Genomic DNA, 21,139 nt, shown 5'->3' on the forward strand with positions numbered 1-21,139 from the left:
TCTACTTCTATTAGCCAGATTCCACATGAGAATCCTTCAATGGATGCTCTTCACACAATGGTCGTACCAGCAACTTCCGATGTCCCACACCATTATGATTACGCAAGCATGCAAGAATCATCTTCTTTGGTGGATTTCTTCCCTCAGCTCTTCCTGGGAAGACCCTTTGTTCCCCTCCGGTTGCTACTCTGACAACGGACGCCTCCCTGATCGGGTGGGGGGGGCATTATCAGGGCAGAACAGTCCAGGGCATATGGCAACAAGACGAATGCCACTTGCATATAAATGTTCTAGAGATGAGAGCAGTGCTTTTAGCGTTGCAAGCCCTTCAAGACTCTCTTCCCTTGGGAACGATAGCAATCCAGACGGACAATATGTCCGTAGTGTGGTATATCAACAAACAAGGCGGAACCAGGTCCTATCCCCTATGTCGAGAAGCACTCAGACTGTGGCAATGGGCGATTTCTTCTCAGCGGTTTCTGATAGCAACGCACATCCCCGGGAAGTCCAATCTAATCGCGGACAAATTGAGCAGAGCTATACTCATGCCTCACGAGTGGTCTCTGAAAGATTCTATTCTGGAGAAAATTTTTCTCAAGTGGGGTCAGCCTTGCTGCGACCTTTTTGCTACTCCCCAAAACAGCAAGTGCAGAGGTTACTTCACCCTATTCCTGTTACCAGGCCAGCCCAGCAGAGACGCTCTAGTCCAGGTTTGGCCCCGGGGACTTCTGTATGCATTTCCTCCCTTCCCACTAATCTCTCAAGTGATACAGAAAGCTATCGCTCAGAAGGCCTCATTGATCCTCATTGCTCCTTACTGGCCTCGACAGGTTTGGTTCCCCTTTCTACATCAATTCCTGTTGGAGCAACCTTGGCATCTGGACCTAGTTCCAGATCTTTTGATCCATCAATCGGGTCAGTTACATCGCTCCCTCCCCTCTCTGAACCTCACTGCTTGGTTCCTCCAATTCCAACCTTAGCCAGGCTTCCTCAAATATCTCACTCTGTTCGAGATATTTTGATAGCTTCCCATAAATCTTCCACTCGGAAGATTTATCTTAGTAAGTGGAAACGTTTTGCCTATTGGGCTCAGGGAAGGGACATAGATCCTTTCACTGCTTCCATCCAAATAGTCCTTGATTTTCTAGCTGAACTCTTCCATGCAGGTTCATCTCCTTCTACTCTTAGAGTTCAATTGGCAGCTATTTCTAACTTTCATGTGGGCATCTCAGATTCTGCCATCATGTCTCACAAGCTTTGTAAAGCTTTTTTGAAGGGAGTTTTTCTTCTCAGACCTCCTATAAGAAATCCTCCTCCTTCTTGGGACCTTAATTTAGTTCTCACATCTTTGATTCTTCCCCTTTCGAACCTGCAGCTTCCTGTTCATTGAAATTGCTATCCTGGAAGACTCTCTTTCTGGTAGCCATTACTTCAGCTAGAAGGGTCTCAGAACTTCATGCACTCAGCAGTCGACCCGTATCTATTGTTTCATAAAGACAGGGTGTCCTTACGAACCAATCCATCCTTTTTACCTAAAGTAGCCTCTCGCCTAACCTAAATCAAAGCATTGACCTCCCTGTGTTTTTCCTAACTTTTCTAACAGGTCTGAACAAAATTGCATTGGCTAGATGTTCATCGTCAGTTAAGGTATTATTTGGATAGAACCAAACAGATCAGGAAAACTGACCAGTTGTTTGTCTCTTATGCAGAAGGCAGAAAGGGACTTTCAGTTTCAAGGTATCACTCTCCAGATGGCTAACATCTCTGATTTCCTTTGCTTATGAAATTAGACACCAAAAGCTGCCTAACAAACCTAAGGCTCACTCCACCAGAGCTTTGGCTACTTCTATAGCCTTCCAAGACAGGCTGCCTATTGACACCATTTGTGCAGCTGCTACTTGGGCTACTCCTCACACTTTCATTTCTCATTATAAGTTGGATTTAGCTTCTAGACATAGAGCTAACTTTGGTTCCACTGTTCTCAAGAGTCTGTTCCGATAGGCCACCGGGACAAGGTGCTAGGGACGGTCTCATCCAGCAAGAATGAAGGCGAGATTGACAACTTAACATATAGAAGTTATGTTCTTACCATAACGCTCCATGTTAGTTGTCTTCTTCTCGCCTTCTTTCTTAAGGCCCCACCCTCCTTCCCCTAACCTGGACAGACCTAGAGGAGTTTGATTGTGACCTCTCTTTCTACCACCTCTATTGTAGATAGGTATATGCTATTCTGTGCATATATTCCTTCTTCAGGTTTTCAGGTCACCTTCTTCCCTTCCTTTTATAGAGGTGGGTTTTTCCCTTTTCCAGTGGTTCTGGAGTTATTTTTAGCTGGGCATAGCTTACAAACGAGATCTGAGGTAATACCGCCTAGCATTGTGGGATATAAGGGGAGCCTCGAGCCGGTGGAACCAACTCTCGAGCTTTTAGAGTGGCCGAGTCGGAGCCGAGGTCGGCTCCGAACCCATCCAGCAAGAAAGAAGGCGAGAAGAAGACAACTAACATGGAACGTTATGGTAAGAACATAACTTCTATTTTTTGCTCTTCTTGTTCTATTTTATTTACCATGTTCCCCAATCTCATATTGATATCTTGATATAGCACCTGACCAATTGCTTCTTTTTGCACTGGTTCCCCCTTAATTTGGATATCCATTGCTGTATCCTGTTGTGGTGCTTTCTGCATTAGATTTTCTGCACCGAATCCTTCACTTTGCAGGTGCTCCATAACCTCAATTTCTATTTCTTTAACTTCTCCATTACTGATCTCATTTTCCTATTTGTTTTATTTTTTGTATGGTAAGGTTTTCCATATCCGGACTCCTTTGCCTGTATTTCTCTTCAAATATCTTTGGTGCTGCTCTTTTTGTATTGGTTAGTTTTACTTTCTCCTTGGCATAAAAATTATACCATATTAAATCTATTTTTCTTCCCCATGTCCATATTTCTTCTTCAGATGTCTCCTGATCTTCCTGCTTCTCCTTATTTTGGGGACTCACTCCATCATGCTGTGATGTAGTCTGTGTTAGACTTTCTACACTAAATCCTTCACTCTGCAGACACTCCATAACTTCAACTTCTCTTTCCTTAACTTTTACTTTACTAATCTTCTTTTCCACATTCCATCTTCTCTAGAGTGGTCTTTGTCATGTTCCTGTTGGTATGAATTTAGCATGCTGTGTGCATTTTCTAACCTGGATTGTCTGTGGCTTTAAGGTTTTATTTTGGGTGCCACACAATACATTATTCATGCATGGCATGCAAACTATCCTATGGCAAATGTCATTCTTAAACCAGTTTCCAAACTATAAGCACTAATGATTAAACATTCCCAGAGTTTACAAAATTGTCATTTGATTTGACTGCTGTTACCTTTGATTAACCTTTGTACTAAATGTGTACACGTACCTTCACAGTCAGGTAACCCTGTGAGTAACTTAAACCACATCTATTTATAAACTAGTCTAACCTTATGTATCACTTGTGTGGGACTTGCACGATGAGTCCATTGCCCTACTTTACTCCAGTTGTAATTCATCTATCTCTATCTGATTACAACTGACCCATTTACTTGTGCATGTTATGCTCTTCTTCCTATATCCATTCAATTTTCTATCTCTAATCAAGCTCATAGTTATTAGATCATCTGTCACATCACTTACTGATGTTTTTTTCCACACTAGTGAGGCATTCAGAGAAGTAAACATGTCAAATCCTTAGTATGTCTTGCTAACATTCTCCCCTTATACCAACTTAGTATCCTGCTTTCTCTTCTAAATTCCAGTTTGTCATCCATCCTTATTAAATACTGCAAGTCATTTTTAAAACAATCTAGCATTCGGTAGGGAAAAACATATGGCCCCAATCTTCTATTTGGCAGGGGTTACAGCTTCAGCACAATCGACTGACCTTTGCAAACTTGTTTTGTAACCCTTTTGGATATAGAAATATTTGTCAATGCATTTCTTCCCCAAAATATGACATTTTCTGGATCTTTTTATCTTTTTTTGGTTTTTAGGCATATAACAGGCCATTCCTCCTCAGAACTGCAGTCCTAGTTCGCATTCCCATCCTTGCCTGCATGTTGACACTTTACAACTATCATTTTTTAGAATGCCTCTGTATAGTCTGCTGTTCAGTTTCTTGTTACTTGCCAGTTCTGATCTGGCTTCAGTTATCTCTGGTATTTTCTCTTGTCTTAAATCTACTTCCATGTTCTGCCTGTTGAGGGCAGAAACCAAAGATCTGTAAGTCATGTATTCCTTGTCTCTAAACTGAAAGGTCTCTATGGCAGTCCTTCAGTCCAGTGTCTCATTAATCTCCACTAATTGCTCCCAGTATATTGGATCTCTACCCTTCTTAAACCAATTTTTTAAACATGATTTGTTCTTAAATCTATTGATCCCATACAAATGGGAAGTAGCTCTACCTTCTAATATTTTATCCCTTTTGCCTCAAAAATTCCTTTGTTATTATGTCTACCTTTTCCCTTCCTTTTTCATGACTTTACATCCATACATTTATCTGTCTCACTCTTTCTGCTGATCCCTTTTTTAAGAGAATCATTTGTTTCCACCTAGAATTATGTTTTAAATGCTGTATTAAATGGGTTAATCTCAGTTGTATTGCTTTATAATAACTTTTCTTGTCGGGGAGAATTATTTTATCCTAACTTACCCTTGCCTTCTTCCCATCCCAAATAAAGTGATCTGAAGTAAGGACTTCATTTGTCAGCAACCTTTGGGATACGGATCCGATCTCGGATCCGAGCCGGCAACTTCTATCATAGCATAAATCCGAGCTCCTAGCTCCTCCCCTTACCCATAATCCCCTGCCTACCCTAACTGACCTCAGATCTAGTTTGCTGCTCTTCAAGCAACAGCTAGATTCCAGAGCTCTTGGCGATTTTGTGAGAAAAAAAGTTATTTTCTTCTTTTCTGATTGAGTGATTGTGTGTGCTTGTTAGGTTTACCCTTAATGCTAAAACTTATTATTTTTAGCTTACTCAGCTTAAATTTTAATTTAAATTTGTCCTCCCTCCCCACTGGTCGTAGCGTGTGTGTGTGTGTCTTGAGTGTAGGGGCCTAGTGAGTGTGCTTTACTTTAGTTATGTCGGTGGCCCCTAAAGCCATTTTTTCAAAATGAACTGAGTGTGGTCACAAGCTTTCACCGGCTGATGGCCACACTCGGTGCGTTAGGTGCCTTGGGGTTGAACACCTCTCTTCGGGTTGCGCGATTTGTGCGGCGTTCAACCGCAGGGCACTTAAGGATCGGAGGGCAAAGCTGGTTCTGGCGGGCCTTTTACCCCCAGACTCTGCTTCGGCCTCCGGTACTTCGGTGACCGCTACCCCCTGGTAGTGATCACTCCTGCCTCCCTTCCTTCGACCGGGACTCAACCTCCTGCTTCGGCTCCGGAGGATAGGGAGTCCAGGAAAGCGAAGCGGAGTATGAAGCACCTTAAGCGGCGGGCCGAGGACTCTTCATCAGCCCCGCCCGCCAAGAGGGCTTCTCCGTCCAGGTCTTCTCGGTCTCCTCCTCCTCTGATCCGATCCCCTTGTTTCTCCCCGGGACCCGAGGAGGAGGTGACCCGGTCCCCTTCGAGGTCCTCGAGGCATAACTCCAGGTCGGCCTTGGTGGCCTCTTCGAGGTCCACCTTTAGCATGTCAGATGCGGACATGGACCGGATGATGAGGAGATTCCTCCAGGCCCAGATGCAGATGGGAGTGCTCTTGCCTCCCCCCCCTCTGGAGGGGGCTCAACCCCTTTTTTCGCCCATATTGCTCCTTCTCCGACCCGCATTCCGGGATCGGAGCACTCGGAGCTGAGCCACGTTGGATCCGGGGGTGGGTCGGAGCCGACCGTGCTGGGCACGTCGGCTCCGACGGCTCCCTCGAGTTTGTCGGATCCGACCTCTCGGAGCCGTGGGCCGAGCTTCGGATCCGAGGGATTCGGTGTGCTTTCAGCTCCATCCCAGTCGGAGCACACTGGTCCCTCGGATCCGACGTTCTCGGCGCCGGGTCCGATCCCCGCTTCAGATCCGAGTGGGAGTCGGGTCTTGGATCCGTCAGAGAGCGGCTCCCCTTCGGCTTTCGCTGCGGTGGAGAGGGCACTGTTGAGTGCTTCCAGGCCTCCGGTCCTGGCTTCGGCTCCATCCTGCACTCCTTCTCATCTGGTCCTGGCTCCCCTCATCCGGCCCTCGGGGCAGCCTGCCTCAGCGCCTCTAGGAGTTCCAGTGGAACAAGATACAGCCCATGAGGACTCCTCGGACAGCCCCCCCCCCAAGGAGGTTCCTCACAAGGCAAAGTGCAAGAGGAGGCACATAGAGTCCCCTGAGAGTCTCACCGAAGATACGGACTAAGATGAAGGGGAAGGCTCCCCTAGGTCACCCCCCGAGGATGTCTCCTTCGGAGACATCATGAAAATGCTCAAAATCAGGGGTGGGTGGTCTGCCCCTAAGGCTTCCTATGATGAGTCCATATTCCTTGAGGCGTTTGAGGCAGGACCATCTACCTCTTGGGTGTCGCCTCCACCCGACCCCTTGGTGGATCTCATATCCACTAGGGCTTGGAAGGAACCGGACACTGTAGAGCCAATCCCCAAGTGCCCGGACAAAATTTTGAGCCCCCCTGCAGAGAGATCACACTGGAGCAGAGGTCCCCCTGTGGATGCCATGTTGGTGGCTGCAGCCACCAAGAAAGAGTTGGCTCAGGAGAGCCCCACAGTTCATCCTCCGAGCAAGGAGTCTCGCGCGATGGACCATCTTGGGAAGCGGGCCTTCAGTTTAGTGACCTTCTCTATGAGGGCCTTGAACTACATGGCACACGTTATTCGGATGCAGCGGGATCTAATTAAGGAATACGCTGCCCCCCCCCCCCAGGGTCCATGTCGGAGGGAGACAAGGATATGTACTCCTCCCGAATGGCCACCCTCCGCTCTATTTCTAACACCTCTATGCGGCTGTTGTCTCATGCTGTGGAGGGAGCCGCTAGAGCAGGCGGAGTCGGGCTTGTCATGAAGAGACAGGCCTGGCTCCATCACTGTGACTTCTCGGAACCCTTTAAGGCGTCATTCACGAATGCCCCCTTTGATGGTTCTGCACTGTTCGGCAAAACCGTTCACGACACTCTTGTTCAGAGCGAGAAAGACGGGAAGACTTTGTCTGCCATCGGAGTCCGCTTCTCTGCTCCCCAGAGGTCCTTTTCCAAGAACCAAAAGGGTCAGAAGAAGATGTGGTTCCGAAAATTGCATCAATCCCAGTCTGCTCAGGACAACCAGTCCTCTCGTGGCAGAGGAGGACAGGGAGGACGCCGCCCCAGAGGCAGAGGGGGTCCCAGGAATTTTGAGTCCAGAGAACCATTCTCTGAGAGGCCCACGCAGAACCCCTGAGGGGTTACCTGGCTGCTCCACTCTGGAGGCAGTCGGGGGGCGTTTTTCGAGGCACCTAGCAATGTGGGAGTCCATAACAACGGATTGCTGGGTGCTTCGTATTATATCCAGAGGCTACCAAATTCCCTTTATCGTAACCCCCAGAATCAGAGGCCTCCCCGACATACCACCCAGTCAGAGGGAGGTGGCTGCTGCAGAAATTCAGCAGATTCTGCAAAAAAGAGCCATCCAGCCCATCCCCCCAGATCAAATCGGATCAGGGTTTTACTCCAGGTTCTTTCTGGTGCCAAAAAAGACGGGGGACTTGAGGTCCATCCTCGACCTCTCTCTCCTAAATCTGGCAGTACCCAAAGAAAAGTTCCGAATGGTCACGTTGCAATCCGTCCTCCCCTTATTGCGGGAGGACGACTGGATGTGCTCCATAGACCTCAAGGATGCGTACTATCACATTCTAGTGGATAGGCGTTCCAGGGGGTTTCTCCGCTTCCGGCTGGGAGCCAGTCACTTTCAATTCAGGGCCCTCCCCTTCGGCCTCACCTCAGCCCCCAGGGTGTTCACCAAAGTCCTAGTGATAATAGCGGCCCACCTGAGACTCCAGGGAATTCAGGTCTTTCCATACCTGGACGACTGGCTCCTTATGGCCCCAACAAGGCATCTACTTTGTTCATGCAGGGATTATTTCCTCAGTCTGGCTCCACTGTTAGGATTAACCATCAACATGACCAAATCCTTTCTGATCCCTACACAGGTGTTGGATTTTATAGTGGCGAGACTGGATTCCAGACAGATGCTTGCGTTCTTGACTCCAGATCCGCTTAGGAATCTGATATTGCACGTGCAGGCCATCCTTCAACTGCAAACTCCGTCGGCGGAATTGGTCCTGAGGGCTTTAGGATCTATGGCGGCTGCAATCCCTCTGCTGCCATTGGCCCGGTTGAACATGAGGGTCCTGCAGTGGACCCTCCAGGTACAATGGTCCCTGTCTCGCAACCCCCTGTCTCATCCCATTTCCTTAAGCAAGGTTTGCAGAAGGTCGCTCGTGTGGTGGCTCCAGTCTCCCAATCTCCACATGGGACGTCCCTTCTCACTACCACCGCCAGTCGACACAGTGACCACGGACGCTTCTCGCCTGGGGTGGGGGGGGCATTTTTCAGGCAGGACAGTCCAAGGCACGTGGAACGACGTAGAGACCTCTTTGAATATCAACGTCCTAGAGATGAGGGCGGTGCTTTTGACGTTGCAGGCACTACACATCTCTCTTCCGGTAGGGATGATTGCAATAAATACAGACAACATGTCAGTCGTCTGGTACATCAACAAACAGGGGGGAACCAGGTCTTACCCCCTTTGCCATGAGGCCATGAGAGTGTGGGAATGGGCGATTTCCACCAACCACTTTCTCATAGCAACGCACATTCTGGGATGGTCCAACATTCTGGCGGACAGGCTCAGTCGTACTATCCTGACTCCCTACGAATGGTCTCTCAACCCTCGAGTTGCAGAGCAAGTATTTGCCCGATGGGGGCAACCTTGTTGCGATCTTTTTGCCTCTCCTTCAAACACCAAGTGCAACGATTACTTCGCTCTGATCCCCCCTCCGGGGGAGTCCCCGAGAGACTCTCTAGTTCATGCTTGGCCTCCCGGTCTGCTTTATGCTTACCCTCCTCTTCCCCTGATGTTGAAATTATTGCAGAAAGCCAGGCAGTTGGGGAGCAAGATGATCCTCATTGCCCTATTCTGGCCTTGTCAGACGTGGTTCCCTTACCTATGGTCTCACCTAGTGTATCCACCATGGATTCTGGATCCCCTCCCGGATCTCATTTCTCACCCTCTCGATCTTCCGACTCCGAACCTGGTCATCCTCAAGCTGACGGCTTGGTTGCTCCAGTTCCACTCCTCATAAGGACTCCTGGGATCTCATCACCTGTCAAAGCCATTCTTGTAGCAGCTCACAAGCCTTCCACCAGGAGGGTTTATCGGAGTAAGTGGAAACGCTTCACCATTTGGGCAGAACACCATCGTTTAGACCCTTTTACAGCCCTGATAGCATCGGTTCTAGATTTTCTAACCTTTCTCTTTCACCAGGGGGCTAGTTCTTCCACAGTCAAAGTACAACTTGCAGCAATCTCATACTATCACGTGGGGCAAGAGTCTGGCCCTCTTATCACTTCCAAACTGTGTAAGACCTTCCTCAAGGGTACCTTCCTCCTTAGGCCTCCAGTCAAAGAGGTGGTACCTCCATGGGATTTATCCCTAGTCTTACAGACCTTGACTGGTCCCCCTTTCGAACGGGCGGCCACGGTTGATCTCAAATTTCTCTCTTGGAAGACAGCCTTTTTGGTGGCCATAACTTCAGCCAAAAGAGTATCGGAATTGCAAGCTCTTTGTGTCAAACCACCATATTTGGTCTTTCACCCGGATAGGGTTTACCTCAGGATCAATCCGTCCTTCCTACCTAAGGTATCTTCAGAAGCGAACATCAATCAATCTATCAGTCTCCCAGTGTTTTTCCCCAACTTTCAAAACAAAGGAGAGTACAAGCTGCATACCATAGACGTACACAGACAACTACGCTTTTTATATTCATAGAACTGGATCATAGGCAATCTGATCAGTTGTTTATCTCCTTTGCCAAAAGTAATTTCGGAAAGCCAGTTTCTAAAGTTTCTCTCTGTCGATGGATCTCGAGTTGTATTCTCTTAGCATATCAGAGCTCGGGAAGGCCTGCACCTCAAGGAGTCCATGCTCATTCTACTAGGGCCATTGCCACATCTGCGGCCTTTCAAGCTAGGGTTCCACTGGATGACATTTGTTCCGCAGCCACTTGGGCTTCATCTCACACCTTTATCAGCCACTATAAAATAGATGTTGTCTCCCGAGGTAGGGCGTCCTTTGGCTCTGCGGTGCTCTGGAATATCCTTCCATGAAGGCCACCCAAGATTTAGGTAGCTGGGGACTCTGTCCCAAAGGTTGCTGACAAATGAAGTCCCTACTTCAGATTAAGAAGTTATGTACTCACCATAACGTTCCATCTGAGTAGGTATCTTCATTTGTCTGCAACCATCCCCCCCTCCTTCCCCCTGACCAAAATGATCGTTCTTGTGGTTATTAGCATCTGTTCCCTTTGGGACACTTTTATCAGCTGTGCTATGGGGCAAACTTGATCTGAGGTCAGTTAGGGTATGCAGGGGATTATGGGTAAGGGGAGGAGCTAGGAGCTCGGATCTATGCTACAATAGAAGTTGCCGGCTCGGATCCGTATCCCAAAGGTTGCAGACAAATGAAGATACCTACTCAGATGGAACGTTATGGTGAGTACATAACTTCTTACTTTGTGTCTTTCTCCAAAGTGACCTAGGTGTGTTCTTCTACTTTATATGGGAAGGGTTGTCCAATATAAATTATCTGTGGGAAAACAAACAATTTAAGTGTTTGTATTTTATCATCTAAGTTTAGTGAGAACAACCTCAACCTTTGTATATCCTTTGAACTCTTACCCTTTACCTCTTTCCAGATTTCTGCGGGTACTTCTGCTCTCCTTCTATATAACCCCCCCAAATACTTCATTCCAGAGTGCCCTGACATGTATAGAGATTTGTGAAGCATATCAAAGGAAGGAATGTTAATTCACAGGAATATCCCAGGTTGTACTTTATTAACCTTATCTTCTGAAATACCTACGAGATTAGTGATACAGCACCAACAGGTTTTTAGATAAGGTGCATTTAATACTCAGCAGTAATTCTTGTGTTTCACTGTTCCTGAGTTACAGTACTTTGTTAATCGTGGTTTAGTTTTATAATTTACATGTTACACTGTTCAATATGCAATGTGAATATCAACTCTGATATGTCCAGTTTTATTTCTGTATAGCTGTTTGTTGCAGAAACATGGCAAATGCCAAAATGTAACTCGACTAAGGTGTTTTGCAACAAATTCTTCCCTATGAATTTGTAGTACAAGCACACACACACACACACACACACACACACACACACACACAAAATTAAAAGGAAAAAAAAAGGAAGTACACATAATTTTCCTGAGGTGCTGTAGTCAAGGTTGGTTATATATAGTTTAGGGGTGTTGGGGTCTTCTCCCTGTATGGGGAAGTTGGGTAATCTATCCCTGCTTTTGGTGATGGAAGGATTCAGAGAAGATGGTTCAGTTAATTACTCATTATGTTGGCCATTTAGTAATCTGTGGTAGATTATTTACTGGCTAAACAGTATGATTTGTGTCATGGTTAAGTTGGCTGTGCAGTTGGGATATCAGTTTTCTTTTGCTTACTATTAAATCAGTGCAAACTTGCAAAGAATGTTGTCTCAAAAGATGACAGAATTAACTGACTGATGTAACACCCTGCAAACAAAATAATAACATAGTGTTGTATCAGACATCTGGTGACTACAAGGATATAGTTATTTTGTTCCTGCATAGTGGCCAGTGATTATCTTGCCATACTTTGTGGGTAAAAAGAAATTCACGAATATGGAGCCTGTTTCATTGCTAGAGATCTACAGGACTTTATGGACTCCATCTCTCAAGACAAAATAGATAAAAAGAAGATTGTTTTTTGTTGATTTAGTCCATTCCAGTCTCTCTAATGTGCATTTCTTTTTCCATGTCAGTATCCTTAACCAAGTATGCAGAACAGCATCTTTTCCAGCTGATATTATGTATTTTGTCTGTAGTTCACTGATGGAGATACACCAACATGGATTCTGCACGAGATGAAATTCAAGAGGATACAGATCCACAGATACTGTTTGTAGCTGCTGAAATTGCAGAAAGCTCTGATCTGAATATTCCTTCTAGTCTGTTAAAACTGAAACGTAAGTAGCCTTTTTTACCAGTGACTTTTTTGATGTAAGCAAAAGATGATGACATTAGAGCAGTAGATAGTAGACTTGTAAAAGTCTGTGTTGCAGTCATCTTCTTCTATTTTGTATATTTTGGTGGTGTTTGTTTACACTATGTTTTACTTGTATTCTGCTTTTAATTGCACATTTAAACTAGGAAAGCGAAAACAGCTGTGTCTCTTGAGTCGCACAGAATTTAAATTTCCCCCAGCCTCCCATCTGGTGCTATGTTTTTAAATTCCACTGTCTTTCTAGTTCCCTGCGCCTTATGTTAATCTGACCATATGTCTCTCTCCCTCTCCTCTTTCATTGGCTATTGTAAGCACAAAAATGATCATTTTGTGAAATCACTCCCCTTCAGTTATTTAAATTTATTGGCCATCCTACTGTATTCAGTTTAGCCAGAATATAAAGTGCCCACCTCCTTCCAGTCTGTCTTGCTCTTTTAAAATTAGTGGCTCTCCACTTAGATTGCTAAAGCTTAAGTTACCCCTCTTTCATAGCTAACTGCTTAGTGCACACTGCAACTCTTAGGATATCAACCCATTTTTCCATCTTACCTTTAAAATCTTCAACATCTAGTCCAGGACCACCAATTATTGGAGAGCCCATATTCTGCCTCTCATTAATCATCTTGGGATTAGTGCTTTTCTTTTGCTCCTGGTGAGAGAAGGAGCGGAGTGCATTGATTCCTGACTCTTTCTGATTGGGCAATGAGAGTCTGTGTTGGACTTTCCTGTTTGGTCTGGTTACTTTTCAAGGCATCTACCAGGAAAAGGCTTCAACAAACAAGCCTACAGACTTCTGCATCATCTGGGACAAGACTGCTGATCAGCAAAGAGCATGTGACCTGCATCTGTCTTATCTTCTGGTGAGAGAAGAAGCAAAGGAGCATTCTATCCCAACAGCATGAAGCTGTGGTGAGACCAGCACTAATAGTAGCCAGGCAGTAGCCAATCAGGTGAATCCCCTCTTTTCCATCATTTTTGACAAAGCTAGTTCATTCTTGTCCGTAAGCACTGCGTGATTAGCCACTAACCTAACTTCAGAATCTCTCTCTAAATACCTCATCCATAAATCATCGGGTTCTATCTATTAGTTTCCCCTCAGATGTTTGGCAGTGTGCCCTCAATAGATGCAGACACCTTGAATTGACATTTTTCCTGTAAAAGCACCCTTGGCATTTAACCAATACCTAGTGGCGCACAGGGCAACTACTTTGCAGTGACAAGCACTGCCCCTAGAATTGCAAACTAGATACTCCTGAGATTACTTTATATTCTCACTGCAACCATCTAATCAGTAAAAAAAAAGGGCCTATTGCCATGGATATGAACTTTCCCACTATCTCCATTACCAGCTGGCTGAATATAGGCATCCTGAGACAATGCAGAAATTGCCTCATGTTTACTGATAACCAACTAATTCTCAAACAAACTGGTATGGTATGTGAGAGATGTATTTACACAGTGTCACTGGAGTAAAAGCTCTAACATAAAAGTGCTTCTAATGTCAATCAGGTTGTCAGAAGTACACATAATCTGCACCCATCACACACAGTTCAAAGCAGACACATAGACCCACATTTGCTGAGGCATGTAAGTGTAACTTTCCTAAACTCCAAAGACATCCTAGATGAAGTACATATAACAACTACCCTTAGCATCCCCAAATGCACTCTTTCAAAATGACACCCACATCAACAAATACAGACACATTTCATATAACCTCTACTACTAAGCCCATAAGGCAAGCCACCACACAATCCAATATTTTGGTCATTGGAGACTCAATTGTGAGACACACTGATGTCCCACTTATCAGGTTGAGCAAGGAGAAAGTCACATTTGCTTATCAGGGTTCAGGATCCACTGTATTATGCATGCACTTGGGTCATTTGACCACAAGTACCAGTATTACTCAGTCATAGTCCATGTAGGTGTAAAAGAACTGAGATATACCTCCCTTGACTGTATGAAGGGATATCACAGAGCTCTCAGAATATGTGTCCCAGGCTGGTATGAGCATACCACTGAGCAGCATTTTACTTTTTCCATGAATAATGCCACAATATGAACAGAAGATGACTGAATGTAATAATCGGCCTAGTTTCTGGTGTTATTCTAAGTGGGTACAATATTTGTCAGCATGGAAGGAGAGATGACAGTGTGCTGCCAGAGATAGTCTGCACCTCTCCCTATATTGCCTTTTAGGCAATGCTAAACTGAAAGTACTTTCAGCATTGTAAATCAAAACCAAAAAAATCTAAAGGTATTACTGCTCAATGCTAGGTGTCTAAACAAGAAATTCCAGTCCCTACAAGATGCCTTTACCTAGTGGAGAGCACACCAGCAGTGCAAGGCTATAATGCCTTCTACACATTTAGACCATCGACTACACAGACAGGGACTAAAGGTGGAGGTGTCTCAATTTACATTAAAAGAAAATGTACATCAAGGCTGATCAAACAGGACAATGCACTTGAGCTTCTCTATGTTTAAATCACTATAGGCAAAATCCCATACCACTTCCTTGCAAGCTGTAGGTCCCCTCTATCACTCAAGAAATGCATAACATGTATTTAAACTTATTGGAAACACTCGCCATCCAAACGAATACCATATTCATTGATGACTGTTACTACTCCACTATTAACTGGGAATCATATATGATACTAAATATGCAGGCACAGTGATTCCTGGATTTTGTAAGCACAAACTCCCTGGGCCAGATTGTCAGCACACCATCCAGGAGTGCAAGCCTACTGGATCTGTCTTCACTAATATGGGAGACTGCCACACACCATATAGTGCAATGCTTTCTCTGGTAAGATCAGACTACAGAAAGGTCTCCTTTGAAGTAAAATTAAGCTCGTAACCCCAGCTAATCCTTGAATGTTCAGAAACTACTCCAAGGCTAACTTCCTACTATTAAGTGATAACTTGGCGAAATTTAAAGCCCCCATAAACACTCAGAATACCGCTGCCTAACCAGAACTGTTCACAGAACCCTATATAAGCATAGCAACCCTACTGACTGACAGATTAAGCTCTAACTATACTCCTCTTTCCCTCTCAATTTGCCCTCTGGAAATACCATCTAATATAACTCCACTTACTATCACTAGGGAACAGATCTTCAGTGCTGTCTCAAAGGCCAAGAACACTGCATCAGTGGGCCCAAACAGTATCCTAGGATGCCTACTAAATGGCATGAAACATGACCTATCAGGCCCTCTGGAATTGCTGTTAACTATAGCCTCCAAACAGGCTTCAAGACTTGTGAACGGAGAGCAGCTACATTCATCCATCTGCACAAAGGTGGGCCATTTACAGACCTTGGAAACTACAGACGCATAAGTCTCACTAGTCTCACAAGCAAAGCCATGGAAAGAATTATCATGGAAATAGTAATGACATGGGTAATCTTCAGACACTGGACCCAACCTAGTTTGGTTTTGTCGAGGGCATGTCATGCCTACTCAGCCTGATGAACTTCTTTTGAAGGTCACCAAAGCAGTGGTTCACATTGCCTACCTTAACCTGGCCAAGGCATTTGAGACAATACCTCACTCGGGCATTGTTGACAAGCTCAACACGTTAGGTATAAACCCTTATGTCACACACTGGATAGCGTGCTGGCTCATAGACAGGACCCAGGAAGTTAGAATTGGGGAGTCCACCTCGACATCAAATCAATTTATTTTGCAACATAAATAGAATATGTTGGAGGTATAGGTATGTATCCTAGATAATGTTTCTTCTGTGGAACCATGTTCCACTGCACATAAGGCGTAGTACTTTTCTTAAATTACTCAAATGTATTGTAGACAAATGGATGGGAACCCACAAATTCACTGTGGTTTAGCACCCATGTCCCTCATGGATAAGGCCACAAGTAAATGTCCCAATATATCCTTGTTTTGCCCACCTCTAGGTTATTAATATGCAAAATTTAAGTTCTAAAAACTACTATGGGAATGTAAGGCTTAGCTTCTTAAGATTCTCACAGATCAATAGCTAAATAAGTACTTATGAACCCATGATCTAGAATAGTGATGTTCTAGTAGAAGCACCGCAATGACTTTTCTGAAGTCTCTCTTTCAAAGCCTTTCTCTCTTTGGCTCTGAAGGACAATGGAAGGAGTAGGCTAAATCTCTTCAGCTTTTGGCATGAAGTTCCTGCTTCATTAATGCACCTCTTCAAGAGTGCAAGGGATCCAAGATAAGATGTCTCAATGTGAGAGGGAAAAAAAAAGCCTTGTAGGGATCCTAATACTTCGGGTAGCTTACAGAGACTCAAAGCCCTGTCACTGTACTCTGTATCCTACAAACTGCTAAGAGGTGACATGTGTCTTGCCTGCAAGGCATCCTCTGACCCAGTACTGATGGATTTACTGCATATCAGCAAGTCATATGGCATCAGATGTACTCTGTCTAGGCATCTAAACCTCTTTCTGCAACATTGACAGAATGGTTTGGAGGGACAGGATATCTTGCAGAGGATAATGATGCTGTGGAACAGGGTCTATATCAGTTGAGCGAAAACCCCTTTACGCGAATACCTAAACATCTACTCCTATACCTCGAACCACGAAAATCCCAAATGCACTAAACTGCGAAAAATAAAATATCGAACTATCATAGTCTGCCAACCCCACCACCCGCTACTTAGTACCTACCAAACAAAATAAATAAACCACACACATATACTAACCAAACCCTACAGACATACACCCAAACAAAATAAATAATCTAGATACATACATTTAACAAAACCCTATTTCCAACACTACACTAAACCCCACATACACAACTATCTATGCACTATCCTTAACCCCTCCCTAACCCTAAGGTCCGTAACTAGGGTTGCCACCTTCCTTCGTGGCTAAAACTGGAGTAAAGCCACACCCCTTGTGTCACCAGCAACCCCGCCCACATTCCACCCATTTTGTGACATCACGCTGACATCATTCAACAGCATCTCCGTCTTTTTTCATTCCTGCTGCCTGCTTTCGGCTGATTTACAATGCTTTTCTGTAAAAAAAAAAAAAAAGCATAGTAAATCGGCCGATTTACAAACTCCGATAGTCTGTTTCCTTTTTGAAACAGAATACCAGAGTTTGTACAGTGTTTTCCGGACTACCGGAGAATCAGTTTGATTTCCGGATAGTCCGGAAAAAAACGGAGGGGTGGCAAGCCTATCCGTAACTACCGCACACTTCCCCTACAGACAGACATACACCCAAACAAAATAAATAACACACATACATACACTTAAAAAAAACCCTACATCTAACACTACACTACATCTTACATACATTACCTATCTATGCACTTACCTTAACCCAGATCCTAACCCTAAAGTCCTATGTATCGCACACTTACCTTACGGAACTATACCGCAGACGGGCCAACCAAAACAAATCGACATTTCGGAATTCACGGTTTTGGACGTTCGAGGTTTACGTACTTCTCGCAATGCGGTTCAACGTATTTGTGTAAAGGGGTTTTCGCTCAACTGATAAGACCCGTGGAACAGACTCCCCAGCCACATAAAGTAAAGTTCATCCCTGTCTGTCCATATTTAAGTGCATCTTCAATCTGTGGATGGGAAACAGAAAATTTACCTGTTGACTGCCCCCTGTTCTGCTTATGGACAGAGACAACTCTTAAATGCTTTATCCAATGAATGGGTCCCCTCAAATTACCTAGGATGTGATCCCAATTATTCTCCTTAGGGCGATATATAATTATTGACCATGGGATGGGTAAAGGTAATCTATAGCAAAATGAAATAGGTTATTTTGAACACAAAAAGGGAAACTGGTTATGCTTAAAATGGCCTACAAGGGCAGCTAGCCTAGTACTGGTTATACATAAAATGGCCCACAAGGTGGGCCTCCCAGGTGGATAGAGCCTTAACAAAAGGAGATGGGATGCAGTCACCATCAGGTGTTCAGCAACAGTATCCCTGAAGATTTGTCTAACTGTCTCAGTCTCAAAGCAGTTAAGGTCTTCAGTCCTTCCACCTTCCCATTGGCAAAGTACAGGTGAATAAGGACAGTGATGACCAGAGGGTATACAGTTCTCTTCCATAGTTGTTCCCATTCTTAGTTGTTATCCTTGCCTTACACCCCACCCCCATAAAAAATAGCAGGAAGAAAAGTCAGCAACCTTTTACTAAAATGAGCCATCCAGGAAAGTTTGCAGTATTATTCCAGATTCTTTTTACCGAAAAAAAAAATAAGTAAAGGACTTCAGGCCAGCTTTAGATTTAAATGGCCTAAACAGTTTTTCCCTAGGGAAACTTTTCAGATGGTCATGGTAGTCTTTGGTCTTCGGTCCTCCAAGGTGCCTATCTCCATATCAAGATATCCATGGAGTCCAGGAGGTGTTAACAGTTCTGTATAAGAACCAGCCTCTATCAATTTAGGTTTTGTCCATTTGTCCTCACTACACTCATTAGCGTTATCACCAAATGTATGTCCACAGTAGTAGCTAGACAAAGGCTGCAAGGGGCCAAAAGTTTTGCTTGCTTGGTTGACTAGCTTCTACCTGCTTCTTTTTTTGGTATTCTTGCTCTCAGAGCAGAAGTTCCTTCTGATAATGTTCCAGTCTTTTGGATGTTACCACTGAAACTTGTGAATTCCCAGTTAGAACCTGCACAGCTGCTGCCATGTATCAGCTACAGCCAAGACATCATAAAATGCAGAGCCTGTCTTTCTCTGGACAGAGTTCAATTTCTCCAGTACATAGTATCCCTACTGCTAGGTCTTACTGCTGTAAGTTCAGAGGTCATAGTTATGACAGTATTAAGGTACCTAAACAAATGCAAGGAACCTAATTCTAACCCTCTTCCCCAAGTCAAATAACTGTGAGGGTTTTTTTTCCTCACCCCATCAGTGGAGTGAAGGATTTTCTTTTATTCGGCCTAGCATGTTGTGGTATATTTGCCTTGCAAACCATTATTTTAACATTCTCGGAAACTGAAGCTCCTGTGCACAAGCAAAACAAAGCAAGGTGGCATTTTGACTCTATTTTGCATCAAAGAAACAGGTAAGTACATTTGTTCTACTATACTTAAAGTTGTTTGGTTATTTAAATAATTTTGAATGGTTCCAGTCATTTGTTTCCATATTTTACTGTATTTTCTTTGAATCTGAATTTATAGATATTAATTGAATATGTGTTGTACTGTTTGCACTGCTTTTCAAATGGATTCCGTGTTGTGCCTAGCTATTTAAATATGTTTTGAGTGGGTTCTGTCATTTTTTCTGTTTTTTTACTGTTTTTTTTTCTGAATTTGAAGTTGCATTTATTAATTGCATTGGTTTTACAGTTTGTACTGATTTTCAAGTTGTTTATGTGCTGTATGGTGTATTAATCAATGCTGCTGCATTTATTGGCTGTGTTTTAGTTACTTCTCAAACTTACAGCAAACAGTCAGTTTTGGCCAGGTGTGTGAGTCATCTAGAGTTTTATGGTTAGACCTAATGAGAGTGACGGTGATTGCCGCAGTTCTGGGAAAATAAACACTACTGGATGGAACTTTAGCTGTTTTTCTTTGGCTGTTTCATTTTCTTTTTAATTTACATTGCAGGAACAATCAGACATTGTTGTCTTATCCTAAGACTCTTGGAATATGTGGGCCCTCTGTACAAACTAAACCAAAGTGATGTTATGGCTCATGTTTTGCATTCAGGAAACAGGAAAAAGCATTTATTCTACTTCCCAGTCAGTTTTGAGTGGTTCCTGTCATTTTGTTCTGTATTTTACTGTGTTTTCTCTTAATGTGAAGTTATAGCTGTCATTTGATGGTGTTTTACTGTCTGTACTTCTTTTCAAGTGGGTTCTGTGCTGTACCTAGATATTTAAATCAGTTTTAAGTAGGTTCTACTGTTTTTCCCTGAAACTGAAGCTGCAGCTATTAATTGACTTGGTTTTACAATTTGCATTGCTTTTCAATTGTTTTCTGTGCTGTTTAGTGGCTCATTAGTGTTGCTGTAGTTATTTATTTATTTTTGTTTTCTAGTCACTTTCCACACTTACAACAAATGGCCAGTTTTGGCCTGTTGTGTGAGTCATCTAGAGCTTGTGGTTGTTAAAGCTAGTGAGAGTGTTGGTAATTGCTGCAGTTCTGGGAAGATAAACACTGATGGGCTAGAGTGATGAATGTTTTTCACTGGCTGTTTCTTCATTTAATTTATATTGAGCAGAGCTGCCCTTAGTGCAGCAGGTCTGCAGTGTGCACTCCCTTCACTCAAGCACTTTCAGTTGTAACTGTACCTAATATAACACAACACACACAAATCTGATTAGTAATTAGACTTTTGCTACGTACAGATCTAGTAAGCTGCGAATAGCTGCATAAAGTACACAGCTGTACACCTAACACCTTAAAAAAGTAGAACAAACAAAAGATAAGGCAGACAGGCACAGCTAAAAAAATATCCTTTTATTAAAAGTGGTAAGTACTTTCGTGCAGACACACTGCAATTCTTCATACCGATATAGCACTAACAGAAGCTCTCTCATAAATAACACATCCAATAAGACAAAACAATTATCAAATGACTTCAGTGAACCAGTGCACGAGCCTTCAGCACAGGCTTTAAAGGTACATGCTCATTCAAGCCTGGTAATCTATGTGCACCTCAGTTAACTCTAACTTATTGTTGATGTCACCCCCCTTTTATATCTGTATGGACCAACTGTAGTAACAAAAAAATCAAAAGTATGTCCATTATTCTCCCGTACATGCTTATAAAGTGCACTGGTGGGATCTTTATTACGAATGTAACATATCTGTTCCAAGATACACTCCTTAAAAGAGTGAATAGTCTTCCCAAAATAACAAAAAAACATGAACAATCACTGCACCGGGCCAGGTA

At 43.9% G+C, this 21,139-nt stretch overlaps 1 protein-coding gene across 1 annotated transcript in view; it reads left to right on the forward strand.

The window, feature by feature from the left end:
- IQCB1 (IQ motif containing B1) overlaps positions 1 to 21,139 on the forward strand; it is a 1,943,919-nt gene that overhangs the window by 47,133 nt on the left and 1,875,647 nt on the right. Inside the window, exon 2 of the mRNA XM_044075021.1 lies at positions 12,080 to 12,220. Within this exon, the coding sequence (XP_043930956.1) occupies positions 12,103 to 12,220 (118 nt within the window). The 5' untranslated portion in view covers positions 12,080 to 12,102. The remainder of the gene's footprint in view (positions 1 to 12,079; positions 12,221 to 21,139) is intronic.

The sequence above is a fragment of the Protopterus annectens genome, chromosome 6.part0, assembly GCF_019279795.1.
Source record: "Protopterus annectens isolate FY-2018-M chromosome 6.part0, PAN1.0, whole genome shotgun sequence".
Lineage (NCBI taxonomy): Eukaryota > Metazoa > Chordata > Ceratodontiformes > Protopteridae > Protopterus > Protopterus annectens.